The sequence below is a fragment of the Bombus huntii genome, chromosome 11 (genome assembly GCF_024542735.1).
Source record: "Bombus huntii isolate Logan2020A chromosome 11, iyBomHunt1.1, whole genome shotgun sequence".
NCBI classification, from domain to species: Eukaryota; Metazoa; Arthropoda; class Insecta; order Hymenoptera; family Apidae; genus Bombus; species Bombus huntii.
In genome coordinates, this window is record NC_066248.1 from 5106779 (window position 1) to 5129111 (window position 22333).

At 41.8% G+C, this 22333-nt stretch overlaps 2 protein-coding genes across 3 annotated transcripts in view; one reads left to right on the forward strand and one right to left on the reverse strand.

The window, feature by feature from the left end:
* The window catches only part of LOC126871435 (pre-piRNA 3'-exonuclease trimmer-like), a 110584-nt gene that overhangs the window by 78836 nt on the left and 9415 nt on the right, over window positions 1-22333 (forward strand). The window lies entirely within an intron of this gene.
* Window positions 3911-21965, reverse strand: LOC126871431 (uncharacterized). 2 transcript variants are annotated; one of them, XM_050630257.1, is made up of 10 exons: window positions 17148-17253; window positions 13941-14169; window positions 13490-13589; window positions 12137-12257; window positions 10745-10955; window positions 10111-10506; window positions 8383-8739; window positions 6878-7156; window positions 4579-4794; window positions 3911-4307 (listed from the first exon to the last, which is right to left on the reverse strand). In XM_050630257.1, the coding sequence occupies exons 2-10, from the start codon at window positions 14062-14064 to the stop codon at window positions 4156-4158; spliced, it is 1956 nt and encodes a 651-aa protein (XP_050486214.1). In that variant the 5' UTR covers window positions 14065-14169; window positions 17148-17253; the 3' UTR covers window positions 3911-4155. The 2 variants fall into 2 exon arrangements, with proteins under 2 accessions (XP_050486214.1, XP_050486215.1); XM_050630258.1 differs by lacking the exons at window positions 13941-14169; window positions 17148-17253 and adding an exon at window positions 21579-21965.

Here is a 22333-nt window from a genome sequence, read left to right on the forward strand (position 1 = left end):
TCCCTGGGCTTTGAGCCCCCAGGACCCTTAGATTCGGTAAATAATCAAACTGGATGGCGAGAACACATCATAGATGATACATGTTCGACGTGTACGTCGAAATTACGTAGGGGTGGCTTTCGGCTTTATGCATTTACGCGCGGTCTGATCGTTTGTAATTGAAGATCGGATGGAAAGAACGTGGATCAGTAGACTGCGGAGAAATTGAAATGCGCCAAAATGTGCGGAATACTCGCGGTACGTAAGAACGTGGTTCTTTAATTGCGTTCAGCGGAATTTGAGTTTGCAGAGTAAGATTCGTTGATTTTCTCATTTTGACAAGCAGCACGATATCGCAGAGAGACTTTTCATAGGCTAAGAAGAAGAATTCGTGTAGGATAGGTCAGGTTTAATGCAGGACAAATACGTCAGAACGATTAAACGTATATATAATTATATATACGTTTTGTTTTCCGGATATTCCATTTGCCAGAACGCACTGTATCGCAGCATTAGACTTCGTGCGTAGGCACCATCGAACAACACGAACTACGTGTATATCTTTCTGATGAGTATAAAACCTTAGATTGTACACTGTACATTCTTCGATATTAGAGAGATACGACTGTACATCTTAGAGACTTAACCAGGCAATAAAAAAGAGCATCAAGATTATGGAAAAATACGTAGGCGTATAATTTTTATGGTACAATACAATAGTTTCTATAATATTTTACACCTACATCGTTCTATCTAATCGTTCCTACCATAGATGGGAAAGATCAAACGAGCACTATATTATATAGTTTCTAAAAGCTTTTGAATTTTTCTGTGGCCTTTAAAAAAAAAAATATAATACGTCGTCGACCAAGGATAGTTCATCGATAAACACTGTGCTATCCTTCCGCATCTGTATTAAAAAATATACGACCATGGGCGTCCTTGCAACTGAACTTGTCCATTTCCTACCCCACAGCCACGAACGTCTATCGAACTTCCCCTTTATTTATACCCTTGGAACCGGGTCGTTCGGCGTGTCATTGGAAGAACACGCGTAGCGACCCAATTTGTACCACGTCTCTCGGACCTGTCGCCAGTCGAATCCATCCTGAGCACGCAATGCGCTCATAAACATTCCGATTTACTCGTCATTGGTACGTCGTTGTTAATCTTCGCGTGTCGCGTATAAAAATCAATTTCTATATTCAGGCTCCCGTCCGAGCAACAGCGACCCAGAAAATCGGTCAAAATTTTCCATTGCCAGCCAGAATATCGGATCTCGTTTAGCAACGCCGTTTATCGTACAACAGCACCTTTAAAGTTGGCCATTCAACGACGCGCAGCTTAGTCGTCCGTTCGTCAGCAGCCGCTCGACTGGTCGCTCGAGTTGTTAGGTATCACCGTGTGACATCCGCGTTTGTAACGTAATTGTCGGGGCGATAGGTCGTCGGAGTCCTGGATGTCGTTCACCACGGCTACCGTGTGCAGAGACTTCATGGACGCTTTCCTCTGAGCGTCCTTGTAGCCGGAGAAACTCGGCTTTGGCATCCAGTTCGTGCCGTAGGATATCGGCAGGATTTCTCTTCGAGATTCGTTGATCAGGTCGCTCGAGATCTCGGATCGGCACTCGTCGCAGATGGAGCTGGCCTCGCTGTCGTTCATCGGCGCGTTCATCTTCTTCTCGATTAGCAGGGGCTCTTGTTGCGGCCAGTGTGGTTGCAGTACGCACGTTACGATACTGGATTCAAGTGGCAGATGGAATTCTTAAGGTTAGGATCCAAGGGTGCAAGGTGTTTAGGTTTGTATGATATCGAGCGGATGTCGTTTTTGATCAAACAAACACGATTCAACAACGAAGAGCAGCAACGTGAAATTATTGGGATTATTCGTATTTAACTTTACAAGCGTTTGTTTGAGAACGTACGAGATGTAGGAATTACAGTTTGAACGCGTCTACTAAAATTCGCGATCGCAGTTGAATTAATGGTTGTTTGAAGATGTTCGTTTAACCAGTCGGTTCCGTTGACATTGCAGCGAGACACTTTTGAATTAAGCGAATTATTGCGCAATTTATGCATAACACGCGAAACTCAATTTGGTGCCTTCATACGTTTATGGCAGCTAGTTTATGACGTTATACCAACCTCTTGAAGCATGACTTTGCGTAACGTTTCACCATCACGAGCGCGTCCTTTGCTCCAGCCATAGATTCCGTGACCAAGTTCCACACTCGATTCGCGGAAATCGCGCAGCCTAAGACAGTTGTGGCGATCGACATCGATATCAACCAGCTGATCAGACCAGCTGACATCGCTGGCGGTCGCAACGGCGGAGGATAATAGGATGACCAAACTTGTTGCCACCACTGGTAGGAGACGTCTCGATATTCGGATTCCTGAACGGAACAAACCCTTTCTAATTAGAAAACATATAGCAAACAGTCGATATACGAGAAATTCGTCAACGAAGAATTATACATCGCTTGTTTTCTGAACTCTTTTTGAATGCGACAGTCTTGATAAATATGGCTGTTTGCAACAGTGTAAATAATTTAGACGACGTTAGTATACGTTTCAATGTATCGCAGCTGTCGGACCAAAACCATACCATACTTAGATACCATAACTTCTTCATTCGATGATTCCTTATCTTTTCACGCGTTCTTTCATATAAATACGTCGTGTCAAACTTCACGTTAAATTACTCGACGAATTTCCCGAATAACTGGATGCGGATTACGTTGCACGGAAAACACCGTAAAATGGCGAGCAACCTCGTGGCCCTCGAAGGCCACGAACGCAGCGATCGAATAGGTTACGCAAAGCTTTCGTAACTTACGTAACCCCAAGACGTCCAGACGCAGCAGTAGAGCAGCCTCTGCATCATGAGCCAGAGCCAGAAAACCGCGATAGCGACGACCCAGCTGACCAGCAGCTTCAATCAGAAACACGTGTAACGTTATCTTGCACGGACTATCCGAAACTACGCGATACGACGATACCTGAAGACCTTTGTACACCATCGTCGAGGCTACGCTTTCAGCTAACCCGTTGCAACAGGGTGGATTCCTCCACAGAACGATCGCCATAGAGGTCAGAATTAAAAACGAGGGCAAGGTGTGGATGAAGTCCGGGCCAACGGCGATCTTGGCATACTCTCGAAAGACCTTATGCTGCAGGAAGAGGATCTCGTGCGGCACGGAGAGCAGGGAAACGATCTGCGAATCGAGAGCGGTCAAACAGGACATCGCTGCGGAGGCTGTGCACCAGCCTGGTCACTGGCTATTTATTCACGCCAACATCGACCACGATGGTTAGAGTTTTCGACGATAGAAACGTGACGTTGCGGTCGAAATGAACCGCGTCGCCGATCTTCCTCTATTTCTCCCCTCTTCGCTCTTGATCGGTAGGATCCGTGATAGCGATCGAGGTTTCGACGAAAGCAATGGTCGCGGACAACGATAACAGAGTGGCGTTTTTCGGGGTGAGAAAACGAGGTTTCCGAGGATTAAGAGGCAATATGGTACGGAGTAACCCTTCGCGTCATTAGAGGATCGAGTATAATCGTCAAATATCGAGTTCTTATTAGCTAAATATTAGGTGGTCGAAAAAGTTTCTTTCGTTTTATGAGGAAATAATAGTTGCGCGATATTTCTTGTTTTATATTAATACGTTGGATTACGTGTGATCCATTTTATTTTACTTATATTATGATGATACGTAAAATTGCCTATTCTTCTGTTTAATATCTTTCGTTGGCTAACCTTTATGGGCTACTTTTTCATCTGACGATGATATTACACCAGAGGGGTTAACACACCTAAAACACAGGGGAGAGAAACGAGCAGTTTCTGTTCGAAGATGGCAACATGACAGAGAAGAATGATACAAAACAAGATTGGCGAATACACAGGGAGACGAATATAACTAGGTACTGGTACAAAATTGAAAATAATATTTATTGGCTAATGTTTATGCGAAAGTACATGATACATAGAAAAGTTCTCCGATATTTATACAATGATAAAGCCACGTTCCGCGTGATTAACTTTTTACTTACAACGAAAGAAAAATGCGAATAATACAAAATCCTTGCCAAGGTGTGTAACTTTCAGTCTGGCCGCCTTTATTTACAACTATGTACACGGCGTACGCGATTCTTAGGGCAACTAACAGTCTATATAAGGAAGTAATCCGGTCCAACGAAGGATCCACATTTAGGGAAATCTTCCGGAGCGGGTACCATATCACTCGTGTGTCCAACCTGAAGGATCACGTCCAACCCACGCGTCCATTCGGCTGCATGCTCGTCTCGTAACATCCAGTAGCCTGAAGATTTAATCGAACGATCGTTTAGAGTTAATAAATTAATAATTATTCGACAAAAATAAAAATGATGAAATAATCGAAACCATCTTTCATTGTGCGTCTTGTCATCTGGTATCGTAATTTTCTCGACTAGAACATTTTTCCACGATTATTTATAGGAAGAATTTTGAAATGGAAGAGACGAGATATTTTTTTGAAAGATCGAGTCGAGAAAGGGCTAATACAGTGAAAGAATATTTTCTTAGACGATAACAGACAAATGATGTATTACCTGGATTATCCGCTTTAAACCTGAGGGCGACTGCCCCGAATTTCGGAACAACTACGGTATCTTTAGCCACGGTGCAGTCGAGATCCCGAGAAAGCAGTTGACCTCTGTCGTCCAGGCTTTTTAACTCTTGCAAAGACACGCTGCGACCGAACTTTCTTGCACCCACTACGTAGAAAGTGTATCCGTGCAAGTGGTACACCAAGTCGTCGAGACCGCCTTGTAAGAAGGAGAAGGAGATGTTAAAAAATATTACGAAAAGAACTGATGTTTAGAAACAATATGAAATATAACGCAAAAATATCAAACTGATATGAAAATTCGAATCTCTCTCTCTCTCTTTCTCTCTTGAACATTTCTATTCTTCGAGGACTAAGAACTCAATTTAAAGAAACAGAGATAAGTCACTTGCCTCTCATAGAATTTGAACCGCTTATCGAACTTAAGTTACACACGAACGTTAAAATAATTACTTTTCGAAATTTGCTTTGAATCGAATTTTTATTATTTTTAAATGGAATTTGAAGCTCCAAGTACATTTTATCGTTTGAGAAATTTCTCCAGTTACACTTTCCCAGTTTACAGTTATTTCTTTTGAATTTGCGAAAGCGTTACCAAAAACAAGCTCGAAAACTATAAACGAGAAAGTTGAAAGGTAATACTCGTCAAGAACGGGAATGGAATTAAACGAAGAAATCGCGTTTCCGCTTATCGTGAGAAACAATCGTCCGGATGGAATAAAGTGGCGATCAATATACCCAGCCTCCGCGACGTAGAGAAATATGGATCAAGGTTCTTAACTCGAGGCAACGCTTCGGTGAGTTAATCCGGCTCGTCTCCTCGTCCGATCCCTCCAAAACACTTGGTGCCTTCTACGTACCCTTATACAGGGTGGTTGGTAACTGATGGTACAAGCGGAAAGGGGGTGATTCTACGCGAAAAAAGAAGTCGAAAATATAGAAGAAAAATTTAAAAATTTGAAAATTTAAAAATTTAAAATTTGAAAATTTAAAAATTTAAAATTTGAAAATTTAAAATTTGAAAATTTAAAAATTTAAAATTTGAAAATTTAAAAATTTGAAAATTTAAAAATTTGAAAATTTAAAATTTAAAAATTTGAAAATTTAAAAATTTAAAAATTTAAAAATTTAAAAATTTTAAAAATTAAAAAAATAACGTCAATCGAGACAACGGTCTACAGTGAGATCCGTTGTAACGAGACGCGATAAAGTGCACGCGTACCGAGCGAAAATTCAAAGTCGATTTTCTCGAAAACAAAGCCTCAAATGAAAAATTGTTATTCTATATTTTCGACTTCTTTTTTCGCGTAGAATCGCCCCCTTTCCGCTTGTAATACCAGTTACCAACCTTAAACAATTATTACATAATTGTAATAAAATTTTCGCGTAAAGGAACTGGACGTAAACCTTTCTATTTTTACGAAGGAAAATTAAACATCGAAGATTATTGCCTCGAGTTGCTTACTCTCCGCTTCTCTACTCAGTTTTCAGAAAAAAAAAAAATAATATTCGTCCCAATGCAAGTAATTCGAAATTCGATTTTAAATCAGACCGGTTCTATCGACGAATAGAAATCGATGAAGGATATTTTGAATCGTGAAATCACGATGTTTGACAAGTTAGATAGTCGAGGAAGGCTAGAAATATTTATTGCAGATGGACGCGCGAACGTTCGCCACGATGGTAACTGAAAACCTAATTTCTCGTTTCATTTTATGACGAAGCCTTAGGACGGTACACGTATGAGGTATCTTCCGTAAGACGTCGATACGTGTTAATATAATCAGCGCGATATAGACAAATGTTGGAACAAGAGGAAGCGTAATTTGTTTTTCTTTCCGCGATTTAGCCTATTTTCACGCTGACTCAACCAGTCGTTCAACTACGCGAGAATTTTTAATGACGCACATGAGCAGCGAAATGAGGAATCTTGTGTATTTTAAAATGTACGATGGTAGATGCTAAGAAAACAGAGATGCTATTCCGCTCGTCGTTTCTTAGCGGTTCGTTTAAACGAGCTAACATTAGCGAAGGATGAATAGTTTCCTTCTCATTTTCGAGATCGCCTCGCTATCCTATATCGTATGTTGCTCTACGAAATTTCAAGAAGCAAGAAAGTAAAAGAAACGAGCATCTTTTTCTGAAATTTCGCTACGATGTTTCCGAGCAGCGTGACGTCATCTCAAAGTAATCGAGCAATTACATTAGGAGGTTTCGATCGGAGCGGTGTTTAATAGAAAAATTGGATCATCCGATAAAAGCGACGAATTAAAGTTAGTTACCTTGATCGAGGAGAATGATCTCGACAGTCGCCCCGAGCGGTATATACCTCACATGAACACACTCGCAAACGTCTGAAGCGGTAGCGTCGCTACGGCGGCAGCGTCGCGACGACAACGACGCAGTTTCGTTGTTCTCGACACGAGCGTCGTCCTCGTCGGGGGTGGAAGAGCACATAGTCTCTTCGGAGACGTCGGCGCCCTGTGTCAACAGCGGTGACGACGGGTACGTGAACGTGGCGTTGTTCACGTTCAGAACTCTCATCTCCACGCCGCTGTTTCCTTCGATAACGTTAAATACAACGAATTAAAATTAATTTCACGTGTACGAACAGTTTTCTTTATTTCTAAATATACAACGTGTTCGGTTCGCGCGAGAACGTTGAAATAGATGGAAAAATGCGAACGACACGAAAAATTGTCGCAGACAAGGATCGTGCGATATCGAGTCGTCAGATGTCGAGGACACGTTACGTTTTCCTTTATTTGTCCCTACGAACAACTTGAAACGTGCGCACTGCGAACGTTGCAGTCAAATCTTCGAATGGAAACCTGTATTTTTTATGACATGCAAATCACGTCCTGCGAGAATGTTTTTCAGTATGTTCGCGTATGATGGAATGTATGACGTTATATAGGCTGTGAAAAGTATATTCTACTTTCTCGCGTATACATTCGGAAATAGACGAGAACGTCGAGTGGACTGTCATTTTTTACTACGTTTGGAATAAAACTATGGAATAACGCCGACGCGGTATGAGTATAGCGATGACGTCCGTAAAGAGGATGCTAGCGAGAAATGAAATTTACATTCACGCTATTGCATCTCATATGGTAGGAAGAGATCGCCTGGTTGAAATTTCTTAGAAATTACGAACCTTCGTGACGCTCTCTTTCGTTACCTTGTCAGACGCGTGTTCCTCGTAATTATTGAAAGTAAAATAAGATGGTTAAGGTCAGACACACGAAGACCGCTCGTTAAGTAGTTTCAACGTCCGTGGACGTTGCAACGCAGACCGAAGTTACCGCGATATGTGATAAACCAGGGATTAACAGTATCCGTTTTCTCTGCGGCATTGGTTAAACGTAACCTGTCCTCGATTTTTCATCGTTTAGCATATCGACCGCGTGCGTGTCAGATTTCGCACTTTCCCCGCGTGTCATTAAATCGAGTTACAGAGAACTACACAGAACCATGTAGATTAAATCACGCCGTAACTCGAAAGTTCAGTGGGAAAAGGAGAAACGAGGCGCGTGAGAAGAATTAGAAAGAAGAAACGGAGAAAAAAGTCTGTTACGGTTGACAGCATTCATTTTGGTACGTCTATGAAATATCCACGTTGATCTTATAGATCTGACAGAGTTTTTCTTCCAAAGGTAATTAAAGACACGCGCGAACAAATCAAATCAAATGGATAAATCAAAGAAAATTCATAATTTTAATTCACGAAACATGGTCGTGCGTTTCAAGAAAATTACTATTTATTTACCGGTTGTTGGTCGCTTACCAACGATATCGTTCGTCTGCAGCTTGTAATTAATAGGCAAACGGATGGTGACGTCGGTTTTCGGTTTCCCTAGAGCAGCTGGTATCTTCCGCAATGCGTGCAATTCCGTCACGCACAGACTCTCTGGATTTTCACACTTCGCCGCGGGGTTCGTCGTCATCGCCACTCCAACTTCCTCGACTTCCGACTGTTCAGTAGCTTCCGCCACGGGCAACGGATCCTTCGTTGAACTTCCCTTGTATTCTAAGATCGCGGCACCGTTTATGGGACTGATCGCACATTCTTTCGACGTGTACACGTTCATCCAGTAGGAAGCAACTCGCTTGTTCGCCTTCAGGACAAAATCTGCTCTCTCGCCTGCGATACATTTTGCAATTTTTCTGTATGTGTCACGGTCTGCGTGTGCAGTTACGAGAATGAAGCAGTAGCTGATCTGTCGCTTACTGATAAAATCAATATCTTTTGGAAAGACAGAAAAGCGAAGTTTCCATAATCTGAGAATCGTTCGCTTCGGCTCTTTGAAAGAAAGAAATCTGAAGAACCAAAGTTGTAACTTTAATCTTATACGTTTGTAGCGATTTTAATTGCTACATATTCGTTGCAACAATTATAAATGCCAACATTTATGAATTTATGCATTTATGCGCAAAGGTGAGCACCAGTGCGGAAATATGTAAAATAAATACACAAAAATAAAGTACGCGCAATAGCTAGAAGATAAGGCACACTTATTCGCGTTTCGCTTCTTTATGCGTAAAATATATGAATTTTCATATCGATAAGCAACGTCTTTAATTTCCATTTGCTTTGGAAATTAGCCTGTTAGGATCTGGTACATCCTACATTATACAAGGTGTCCCGGTATAGATGGTACAATCTGTAGGAGGTGATCGTACATGAGAAAACGAGTGGAATATATGGAATAATATAAATTACAATCGAGTGATATTTCAATTATTCGTTCGAGGTTTCGTCTTCGAGAAAATCGACTTTGAATTTCCTCCGAGTACGCTTAACTATGCCGTGGTTAAACTCATCTCGATGCAAACTATTATTTACTTTACCCATTTACGTACAAACGTACATATTAAATCAAAAATTTACTCCGAGGACAACGCAGGTCTTGGACGATTAAGAAAGCGAAGATCATTTCGACGTTCGAAGAACTAAAAACGAAGAATACGTTGAAAATCGTGCACGAAGGATTAATTGAAAAAATTAAATTAACTCGAATAAGAAAGATTTATTCCATATTTTCGACTTATTTTCTCACGTATTAGGTTCACAAAGGATATAACCCAACAAACACGAAGATGGTACCCCGCTGGGGGTAGCCACCCGCGTGATAATCAAACAGCCAAAAAATTCTACCAAATGTCCAAATCGGACAAATTGTGAATGCAGACAACTAAATAAATAAAAATGTATTAGGTTGTCCGAAAAGTGTCTTTCTTTTACAGACGCGTCTTTTACAACGATGCATCTTCATCCAAACACGAAACCTAATCTGTCGAACAGTGTGATCTTTACTTTGATAGAACCAAATGGACCATACGTAATTCGATAAAATAATATAAAACTGAAAATGTGCATCCATTATTTCCTTATAAAACGAAAGAAACTTTTTGGACCACCTAATACAATCACCCCCTTCAGTTTGTACCACCGATACTGGAACAGTTTGTATTTTATATACAGAGAATACACGGTGCATGCGACAACACTCACCTTTCGCCAATGTAATCGATGCAATTTGTCGTGGTTCCACTGGCTGGCCATCGAGAGCGATCAGAAGAAGGGGATGAGCATCGACGGAGATCGTTATTGGACAGGATCCAGCACCACCAGCGTTCGCAACGCGGAATCTGTGACGTCGTCCCGGGATAACTGTGAACCTGGTCAAAGGGACGTTCGGCCCATTTGGCTGTCGTCCCCTGCCATTCACCAAAAGGATCGCTGGTTTCGCGTGGCCGTCGGTGAACGTGATTTCGGTGGAATGTTGCCACTGGCTCACGAGAACCACATGATTCGAATCGTCGATATCGTAAAGAGCGCGATGAGGATCTTTGATATCGGCTTGCTTCACGATCAACGCGCCAAATATGCCATTAGTAACGTCGGCACCTACAAATCGAACGAATGTCCTTCTAATTCACCGTGACGTTGTTCATACAAGTAAGAAGAAACAATTCGTAGATTCGTATGGAAGTATCAATTTTTGCAAAGTATCGCTCACTGTACTTTCACCAGCAGGCTTCGTTGCTAATAAAAAGAACGATTCAAGTAATCGGAAATATGGTAATTTCGCTATCAGGCTGTTACGATCGTTCGTAACTGGCGAACAAAGGCATTAACTACTTACCAGCGTGAGCATGCCATAGATGAGTTCCAGCGGAAGAAGCGCGGAATTTATATTGGAAGGTGGTGTAGCTCGGTATCGGGCACTGAGTGACCAGAGGTGCGCCGTCCATATGCGGCGTCTCAATCTGCGTTTGGCCTCGCCAGTGCATCGCCGCAGTTTTACCCGGAATCCGATTAATCACGTCCACTACCAAGATATCGTTCTCGCAAACCTAACAACCAAAGAAACATTCGGTATGCGTTAATTGGCTAGAGATAAATCTTGTTTCTTATCTGTAGCTAGTTTCCAAGAGTTTTTTTGCAAGACCGCTATCTAAATAACGTACGATACGACAAAAACCAAGTACGAATGCTTGTTCGAACATTCGCGTGAAACGTCAGTCTTTCGGGATACAAGTTGCACGGACAGATACGATAGCGGAGAAGATAGCGATTATCCGCAAGCACGTGATACGACGCACGAGTGAAAATGGCAAATGTATTTGAGAAACCAACATAAATTGATTCGACACGGTTGTCAGAGGAGAGAAAGTCAAAGTGATTCTGCATAAGCGACTCTAACGTTTCTGTTTCTTTGACAAAGGAATCCTTCGGTGTAGTTTCGAATTCTTCGGTTCTCGAATTCAGTGAATTTTCCACTTCAGTTTTTGGAACTGCGGTGTGTTTCACCATCTCCGTGCGATCTCTATATTCGTCTTCTGTAACCTTGAAATTCTCCGCTTGGAATTCTATCGGACGGGACCCTCTATTTCAATTTCTATCGCTGCCAAGCTCTTTATTTTAATTCATACAACCCCCTTGGTCGCTCGCTTCGGTTTCTATAACCCCCGGGGTCCCCTATTTCTGCTCATACGACGCCGGAAATCCACTATTTCAATCTCTATAACCTTCAAGTTCTTTATTCCAACTTTTACGATCGCCGAGTCCTCTACTTCCACTTCTATAACCTCGAGCTTCTCTCTTTCTTACGATTTTTTACGGCTTCGGCATCCTCTAACTTCACGGTCACTCGGTATCGACTTTCTCCTTACAAACCACGGTAAAACCTCGATTATCGGAATATTCCTGGAATATTTAAGGACTCTACCTTTTAATTAAACAAATCGAGACGCAAGGATAGAAATTGGAAAAGATCGCAAAATTTTTATTCGAAGGTCCGCCTTCCCATTTAATATCGACATTTACCAAACAGCTCGAAACGATCCTCTTTAATAAAAAAAAAAAAAAAACAAACTGAATTTATTCTATTCTCCGAACAATTAGTTCGAACGACCAAGATTCCGTGGCATAAACGTTTCCAGTTATCTCCCACGAATCGATTGGTCGCAACTCTTCTCTCTTTCTCTCCCTTTCAACTTCGTTTCGATATTCGTAAGAAAATTTCGAGAAATACCTGAATGGTGGGGCCAGGCAGCTGACGATTCGCCGTGAGGATCCCGCGTCTTTGTCCATCCGCCGAGACGCAGTGATCGGACAAACATGCCGTTTCGTTTTGTGGACAATCGCCGCACGATCTATGGAGCAGAGATTGCGAACAATGAAGAAAAACAGGTAGCTGTGTAAATCATAGAGATTACAGTCGGAGCGTGAACGATAGGACAGCGAGTAGCGGCGCGAAAGATTTCCGCATTTCAGCGCTCGAGGAATTGCGTAACAGTGGTTCGTGTTGGTAACTCGGTCGGTGATTCTGATGAAGATGATCGCTGGATGCGGGAATCGTTGCGTCGCTGATATAACTAAACGTAGCGCGCTATAACGCGATGTGATGTGGAAAACGGTATCTTCGACGCGTATTTACTGCAAATTACGTACAAAATATATGCATAAATTTATCGCGAGCTACTTTCAAAATTTGAAACCTTTGAAAAATTGAAACGATCGGAGTCTTTCTCGAGAAGTTAGGAGAATTATTCTGGCAGATGAGGCGTAAAAGAAATTTGAAAAAATTGCAGTTGGTCGAAATCACGAAGGAACGAGCGAATGCCGCATTTTTCAACTTTTTTCTCTGACATCGAAATGAGAATTTAAACAACAAGTTTCAACGTGTTCCACAAACAACGATTTCTATAAAATGTTCGCCGTATATAAATGTTGCACACGTATTGTTTAAATTTTCATTAGAATCCCAGACGAAACAAGTTGCAAAACGCGACCTTTATTTCTTTGTTCGCCATTCCGATCGATTGCAAGTCTCTGAAACAATTTTTTCATACGTCACTCTTGGCGAACTAAACCTCTTAACTTCTCGAGTGAAACGAAGTCGTTTGATCCAATTTTCAAAAAGTTTCGAAAGACGTTGCCACCGGTTCGAAAGTCACCTAATATACATTATGGAAACGATCGGCCAATATTTTCCCCCTTTTTCTTCGCCTTTTCCTTGCTTTTTGCATGATAAGGAGATTTAGCCGAGCGTCTATAGAAATTTGTAATATACAGAGTGTCCAGGGTTTAACGGTCAAACTTCATCGATGTTTTCTATGTATACGATTAATCGTATTTTCATGCTGCGACGTGTCCAAGAAGCATCGAATGACCCGTATTATACGTAACGTTCTTCTTCTGCTTGATCCTCGCCAGTGAATATACCGGCACATCGTGATCGCTAAAACCTGGGATACCCTGTACATTTAGCGGTTTTGTTACAGCTTTTTTAACACGTTCGCGGCCACCGATGCGTGCATCGCGACGAAATATTACGGTCAGTTGTAAATAATGAGATGGAGAAAGAGACAGATGATAATCTTACTTGCTGAGCGACTGGAACACTTCCAGAGTGAGCTTCAATCGACAAATCATTGGCCAATCCAAATGGTGGCATGGTCTATCGCAGGAGAGGAATATTTGTTCTATAATAAACACAAAAGCAAGAAAATAAATCATCGTATAAGATCGATCGAGCAAACACATGCGCACATTGCTGTCGTTACTTTTAACACGATTTCTCGGAAAATTTCGCTCGATCCATTAATTATCAGGTTTCCACTTTGAGAACTACGAAAGGAAAATTGCTACGAATTTCACGATCCTCGAGATTGGATTTCGGATGGTACGGAATTGCGTATTTTTCTCTATCGATAGAATTACGATCAAAGATTCTGATCAAAGATTAGATCAAAGATTCTGTCGGATGGCAAAGATCGGTTAAAATTGTGTCTCGCGTAGCTGTGCGAAGGAAAACACGCGAAACGAGCACTTACTGGGCCTATAATTGTTCACGTGCAAAAAGGTGGCCGCAGCCGCGATCGTGAAGACGACCACGAGAAATCGTAGACCGTAGGTGGCCAGCATCATCGGCAAGTCGGCACTCGTTGACGCGCGCATCGTCTACCCGAATTGTTATACAAGGATAACAGCAGGTGACTGCATTCTTTGCAGGATCATTCGACTCAGAAAGTCTGAGAAGCAACCTGCTAGCTGCTTAGACCTCTGATGTATCGCAGTCGTGTTTCGTTTTGACCATGCGCGTATGAAATTATAAAAATCAGGCGAAACGATTATTAAGAGTAGACGAAACGAAACGAATATTAAAGGATGATCGATGGAGAACGTCGGACGAAACAGGAATTAAGGAGGAGCGGAGGGGGGAGTTGGTCGATTACGAGGATGAATTTTCAAGCGGCTGAAGATGACGGTGAATCGATAGCCAGCGACGAAATTCTGATGTCAGCGCGGAGAAAGTGAACCACGTGGAGAAAAAGAGCGAAAGGAATAATCGTTCGGCTGAGGATGAAAGTCGGAGCTGTTTGACTTCTGCTCGCGTGGCTAGCTAAGCAAATACGCCCGATTCCCGAATTTCTTTTTTTCTCCTCTTCGCCTGGAAAATGAGAAATAAAATGAAATTCCGAAGATATATATACTTTGCGGATTATTACGTACGAAGGAAAAGCAATGTAAAAGATGATGTAACGTATTTAACGATGTTGCCTCGATGTAGAGATTACGATTAGCGAGATGTTCCTTTAGCGGCCTGCTAAGCAGAGTGAACGCGATTGGTTGCTTTAATAAAAGAGAATGTTACTACTTTTTACAAGTCGGTATACTGAAAAACTTTCTATTAATTCTGTTAAGCAACTTTCACTCGATCGTGATTAAAGAGATATTTTGATAACTCGCGAAACAGAAAGAAAACGTTATCCTTTCTTATTCGTGGTCCGCGTAATTTCTCGTTGAAGAACGAACGATTGTTGAGAAAATGAGCGAACAACTGTCAAGGAAGAGGGCAAACGGATACTTGAAAATGACCGGTTTTACTGCCGGCAACGTACATGATGTAATTTAATGAATTTTCTTTGCGAGTAAGAAAGCAAGCAGGAAAGAAGGTTGAATAACGTCTGAGGCAGATGCACGAAGGCCATCTAATCGCGTTCCCCATTAAATCCAGCCGTTATCATTACGTAAAAATTTGTATAATCTTCGCGTAACAGAGTCCCATCGTAACGTGATTGAACCGCGCGTCCAGCATAACTCGAATCGCCCAGCATTCCTATCAGTTAGCTTCCGATTGAAGTTACTCCACTGTGTACTTATGTAATTGCGCTAATTTCGATCAAACCGACAGGCAACGAGAACATTTCTTCCCCTAAAGCAAGAAAGAACGACGATGTAGTTTCGAACTGGCGTTGTTTCCAAGGAATAAAATAAGTCTCGCGAGTCTACTCACGAGATGGGATTGATCGATCTTGATATTTGGATTTCAGCGAAGAGCGAAAATGACCTGTTTCGATTCAGTTTCACTGGAAAGTCGTTACACCAAGGAAAAAGTAAAAGGAAAAAACAAATAGCCGAGAGTTTTCTATCGAACTTCACTGGCTGTAAAAACGGGTTCCGATGAGAGGACGAAGAATCTTCGTTCGATCGAAGAGGGACATTTCGAAGAGATCGTAACTTTGACAAGTGGCAGGTAAATGCAAGGATTAAATCGATGGTACGGAAACCCATATCAAACCTGAACAAGGCACGTGTGAGCTCGCGAACACCGTTACGCTTTCCGATGTACAACTGAGTAGGCCGAATTTTCGTAGCCAGAACTAAACTCGGTTCCTCTCTCTTCCTCTCCCTTTCCCTTTCTCTCGTTGCCTTTTTTCACAGACGACCAGGTGCCACATGTAGATCGATTATCGACACCTTTTCTTTTTATTTGTCAGGACCAAACCGTGCATGAGGAAAACAAAAGCGATAAAATTGTTCGTTATTTTCACAGAACGTCGCGATAACAATCCGTACCGTCACTTCGCTTCGTCCACTATCACGTCGAAGACTGTAACAAGGAACGACTTCTATTTTTTCTTTCGACTTTCTATTCGGATTAGAGAACGATCGTGCGTACTGTTGTTGTCTGGTTTTTTTAGTCAAAAAGTATCAATCCGCGTGAAACGAAGAATTACATCCACATGACGTAAAAGGTCAATTTGGAATCAAAAACGACGTCCATAGGAATCTGAAAAAGTAAAACGTTAGAGGTGTTCGTATAAATTTACGCAAATACTCGATCATCTCTTCGCTTTCTTTCGACAACAACGATCAGATGGAACATAGAAACGAAGCTAAAAGAGAAACGAATTTCTACTATTTTTCGAAAATCAAATATGCTAATCGCGTGAATATATAGGCCAATCAATTTCGTAATCGTACGTAATACAGCGTAAGAAGTTTATCGAACGGGACTATTAATATGATTTAATCGTCATAGCTGTCTGAAAGTCAGTGGTCAATTACGTAACAATTATAGTAATTGCCGTTGACCGATAGGAAAATTTGATTCGCGTGAGCCGCGTCGATTAAAACTTGCGTAACGTCCGCTCCATATAGTCGAACGAAGCAAAACTTGAAAAAGTTAAATCATTCGCGTAAACGTTCGATCTCTGCACCGAACTGACATTTCCACTGCTAAGCGAATAACCGATGAAGGATCCTGCGAAACGACCGATAGAAGACCATCTCGACCGCGTAACTAAACGAGTTTCCGCGTTTCGCAAAAGTTCAATCCGATGTACTCGGATAATGGAACGGTGGATGATTTGAATTAAAAATTCAATCGAATGATTTACTACGATCGAAGGATCGAACGATGAAACCGAATGATGCAGGCGAATTAAAAACGAAAGGTAATGACGGGGACGATGAAAGTAATCGAAGAAGGGTAGAAAAAGTCTAGTCCGAGTCTCGGGCGAAGATACGAAAAAATGAAAATGTCTAACTCGATCCAGATAGTGGAAGCAATGAAAAATTCCAATGAAAAATTCAATGAATACAGCGGACGATTAAAACGACGAATGGAACGGCAAATCGAATGAACGATAATACAAATGAAAATGAGAAAAAGAATAAAAAATGTTGCAATGTAGAAGCGATGAAGACGACGATGAAAAACCAAAGAGAAATTGACAGTTTCACTACACAGATACCAATTCAACACGATCAAGCCAGAACGAGAGAGGAGACAAGACACTGTCACGGTTCTCGTGAACGACTGACGAGCAGCCAGCAGTTTTGGCAGAAATTTCATTGCCAGAACTGGAAATAATCTTCACCCCTCTCTCTATCTGACCTTCCATTCCCTCCTCTGCCTCTGCGTGACTGCATTTCGTGTATTTCCATTTTCTTCTCCTCTTTTTTTTTCTTTTTTTCAGCTCTACGCTCTCGTTTAGTCATCGTCGAGGCTCTTTCACAATAGTCAACGATTGGACAGAGACGATAATACGATGGTCAGTATCGTAGTTGCCCCCTCTTGGTTCTTTGAAATCGTGCGACCATGTGTATATCGAATATGTGTCAGAGACGGCGATATGGCGAGTGAAAGTTGGCCTGAAGGGAGCTGGTAGAGGAACCACTTCACGCCCCGTGTGTATCTTACCTCTTCTCTGATTACGTTTACTCACGCATACACATTTATTTATCATTTTTCATTCTGCATTTTTCCATCCACCTGCCAGATACGTTTCTGCCTTCTTCCAGATATTTACCTTTCCCCTTTCTATTTGTTTTATTTACTTTCGCTGTTTCTTTTATCGAGTACCAGCATCGAGGAGCTTCATCGATTAAGTCGTCGCGTGTCCCACAAACTTCTTGGCATTTGTGGAAGCTGCAACCGTGATTTACGAGTCTGATATCTCCTAACGAGTTAATCAGCTGCTCCTTAAATCCAACTCTCGTTGCCTTTTTTCACAGACGACCAGGTGCCACATGTAGATCGATTATCGACACCTTTTCTTCTTATTTGTCAGGACCAATCCGTGCACGAGGAAAACAAAAGCGAATGGATTAATCCCTCGCTTGTGAACTTTTGAACCACAGGATACGTAACTCTTTCTCTTACTCTCCCAATCCATCAGGCTTCGTCCCTGTCTGCATCCAACTGTATCTGTATACGTTTCAACTTGGATATCTCTACATCTATCTCTGCTTTATAGTTACAAACTGCTTTATGTATTTCTGCTTGCATACCGACATCTGTCTCCGTCTTCGCGATTATACGCATATCCGTCTCTGTTCGTATACCTATACTGGTATCATCAAGCCCGGTTAGTCCGTTAGATCGATTGCCACGAAACAAGCGTGGCTGTTCGAGTCTGGGAAATACGAATCACTGCCCGTTAGCTATGACTTTTCTTCTCTCTTCATTCGTTACGTCGATATCGTTTAACGGTAATCGACAAAACTTTTATGTGATTTTCCAAGCGCCGTGCAATTTGATTTATATTTTTAATTCGCCGCTCTCCTTCGTGATTTTCATCTCGGTATCCCTCCTCTTCTATCGCTGTGCAACTGTCTCTGTCTGCACGATCGTATCTATCTGCATCTCTGTCTCTTTCACTGAACAGACCGCGACGGGTCCAAGAGATTTCGATTTCGCTTTCGCTGATGCTGACGAAGGGAATTCCAGGTTGTTTGCTCTGCTCACTCGTGAAGCGAGTGCCGTTCTGCCAGCTGAATACCGCCGTGACACTTTCTACTTGTTACACCGATTCGTTTAGTTAGTTAAAAAAAAAAAGACCCGCTAATTAATATCGCTATTGCGATCTGATCGCGGTAATTCCCGATAAAACTGTCGTAATTCGTTACTTATTCGGAAAATAACGGGGTCGCAACGTTTTCCACTAGAGGGATCGCACGTGGAGAATTTATGATCTCTCGATGAGACATACAGAGTCGTAATATACCTGGTGTAAACGTTTAAACGAGCGCCGACTATCTAACGAAAGCTTTGAAGAAAAAGATCGTACGACTCTAATACTGGCTATTTGATACTTGTTAACGGGATTTCTAATTGCCAATTATAAACTATCGTCTCTGAGACGAAATAAAAGATCGTGTTCTATTCGAAAGAGATCGACGTTTGGATTTTTTATACGTCGATTAAGCAGAGGTTTACGCAGTCCGACTTACCGCGTATCTCGTGTGAAGTTTCTAAAAAAAGATGCACTTGAGATCAGAAATTTCTAATATTGAAGTAAATGCGTGTAACCCAGACAACGTACGCAATGTCGCTGCAACAAGCTTACTCCGCCTTGCAAGACAGAATCATCCCGATCATCGATTTCTCTCGGCGAACGTTCATACTATTTTCTCGTCGCGACGAACGGATAGTCATTAATCATTGATTGCGGTATGTTCTGAATTAATTCCAGTAATTTCCCGTGCGTAGCTATATTCGTAGTAAAGCGACCTATATCGGTAATTATTTACGAGACGAAAGCGTCTGAAATGCCTGTGTAAAGTTAGACGCGGAAATCCAGCGAGCTACGAACTCAAAGATGTCTTTTCCTTTTGTCGCCATGGTGTTTCGTTTCCAAGACGGTAGAGCCGTTAGAAAGCCGATCGATGAAACGGATACCAAGGCGCGCGTTTTAAGTTTCACCAAGGATCGCTTAACGTCTTTTTAATCGACCTGTATCGCACATAAAAGCGATTTCCCCGTTGATACAAGAAAACAGACTAACAGAGAAAAAGTTAGAAAAATGCACAAAGAAAAAGCTACAATAAAATACAAGGAGGCGTTCACGCGTGAGTTGGGAACAATCGCCTTACGATGTTCGCTCGCTTTCACTTCACGCTGCAGGGATGTCAAAGCTGCGTTCTATTAACGAGCTTCTGTCGTTTACGATCTTCGCTGGCGATCGTAACCGAGCAAAACCTTCAGCTTAGGATCGGTGACGCGTCTTTGTCGTAAGAAGAACGCGCGAATGAAGAAAAACTTTCTTCCTCGTGGAGTTATGCAACCTGTTGCCAATTACTTTCCCCGAAAGCAGGTTTCGATCGATTGTCATCCTGTTTTTAATTATTCTCCAAAATGACTTCATCGTTCGCTTTCTTCCTCGAGAAAGAAAGTGATTTATCTGCGGATACTGCGAGAACAGGAATCGATTAAACTTTCCTGTAACCTTTCTGGTGGCCACGAATAAAAGGCCGGGTGTCGAGGAGATCGTAGAGCGAGTTTGCAGAAGCCTGTGTACCGTTTAGATGCTCGATATCGTTGCTCGAGGGTGAAAGTAAAGCGCTACACGATCGCGATTTCATGTACGAATAAAGGATAATGGTCCGTGTGTATAAGTAAGGAAAGAAATTGGCTCGAGTGGTAACGACTAGTACGGGACAGGAGTTTAATGTCGTAGAGGAACCGATATCAAAAGCGGAAGAAAGCAAAGATGCTACGTATTGGGATGAGAAGCGGATGGGAACAATACGACGCGCTTTCTCGCGCAACTTTCGACCATTTCGATCAACGTATGCGTGTTTACAGCTTCACTCGCGTTGAGACGTTGCTAACCCTAAGATATTTATTGGAAAAAATGCAAGAGGAAGCTTTAGTTTCGAACTTAACGCTTCCTTTTTTCAAGTTCGCGTTCGCTTATTTACTTCCTTGTCTGATTAGTGGGAAAGATACCGGCGATGCTTTTCGAAGATAAAAATACTAAAAAGATATTAAGCGGTCCGGTATGTTCGGAAAATACAGGAAACTCGAAAATATATTGGAACGTTGCAGGTGCAAGGATATTTTGATAGATGTCGGAGATAGTTTCAGTTTCGTAATAAAACGAGTTACGATATCAAATGGTAGGATGAACTGACGTGATGCGACCAGTTGAATCGCATCTAGCATACATAACGGTTATTTCACTTTTTTTTCTTAATAATATCGTATCTATAATTACTCGTTGTGAATGGATATCCTTACGTAGCGATATCTGAGTTGCTGAATCTTGGCTCAGGGTCATTCGCCTCGGTGAATTCCACGCGAAATATTTGCTACTTTATGTCGACGATTTCTTGTAAACGCAACTCGGTTGCACGTTCGATAAGCATGAACTATCAGTATTCCCGAGTGTTTACTTCGTTCGCTACGTATCTCATTTTCCTCCTCACCGTGATTTTAGAATTCTATGAAACGTTCTATTAGCTTTGCATAATTTTCAATTTTCCAAATAAGTATCGTTCGCATTGGTACAATTCTAGAGAGCAACAAAGGCGAACATAACAGGGACAAACACCACGTTAATTAGGAAATTATCACTTGGAAAATGTATCGCAAGAAAGGTACGATTATAAATCCCTCGCACACTGCGAATACGTAAATCTCACAGTAAAATTGGAAATTCAACTTGAACGAGATGAAGAGTAAAATCGTGAAAAGAATCGGCCGCAGTGATTCGAGTAAATCCATTTTCACCGTGTATTCGCAACAAAAGTAGAGCCATTCTCCTAATTCATTTCACGCATAATAAATACGACGAACGTTACTTTCCACTTTCATGTAGTCGATCTTCAAACAACACGTGACTTTTATCAATCTTCCGAGAAATGAAAGAAAGAAGGAAAATATGAAAAAATACGCTAACCTGGTATAGGCGTCAAGTAGATGATGGTTGCGACGACGGAGCTCAGGCCGACGAATACAGCGAGCCTGAAGAACATCGTTGACGAACTCTGGCTCGGTTCAAGGATCCTGTGTGTTCAACGACGACGTGCACTCGGCTCAAATACCAACGAAGGATCGAAACGATCAACAAGCCGAACTAGCCAGTTTCGTGGCCGCAGATACACTAGGCTACCACGATAGAGGCAAGTTCATTGCCAGAGAGAGAGTTGTATGCCGATTAAAAAGAAAGATCTTTCGACTGCGGAAACATACGTTTACCAGCTGAGTTGCGCGCGCTTCCGACACTTTTTGCTCTTGCATAAAGAATTTATCTGTCGCGAAACACGTGAAGACTGACCACGATCGTTCGATGCTTCGTACGCGGCTGAGTGCTGACAACGACGATGATTCTCGAAAGAGAATGTTGCACCGAACTGCACGAACGAAAAAGGCCGCGTGTACGAAAGGATGTTGATATGTAATAAGGAAGTCAGTATTGCCTTCAGTTTCGTATCTTAGTTATCGAATTACTTTACACGAAGTTCCTCGTACGCTATGACCGTATCGAAATTGATCGAAATAAATATACGTGTAATTGGTTTATTTGTTTAATGACTTTCAGTCGATTATTTCAAACGAATTATTCGATCGATTAGGTACACTCGTTCTGTATCGTTTCGTTACTTCACACTGACAAAAGTAAAGTAGCTTTTTAACGATCGTTCGATTTGGAAA

Excerpts from the sequence above, each read along its gene's own strand:
- LOC126871431 (XM_050630257.1), bottom strand. The coding sequence starts at position 14,064 with ATGCGCGCGTCAACGAGTGCCGACTTGCCGATGATGCTGGCCACCTAC. Across the intron at positions 13,590-13,940 it reads CGTGAACAATTATAGGCCCA|AACAAATATTCCTCTCCTGC; the intron begins GTAAGTGCTCGT and ends TGTTTATTATAG. Across the intron at positions 8,740-10,110 it reads ATCGATTACATTGGCGAAAG|GCGAGAGAGCAGATTTTGTC; the intron begins GTGAGTGTTGTC and ends AATGTATCGCAG.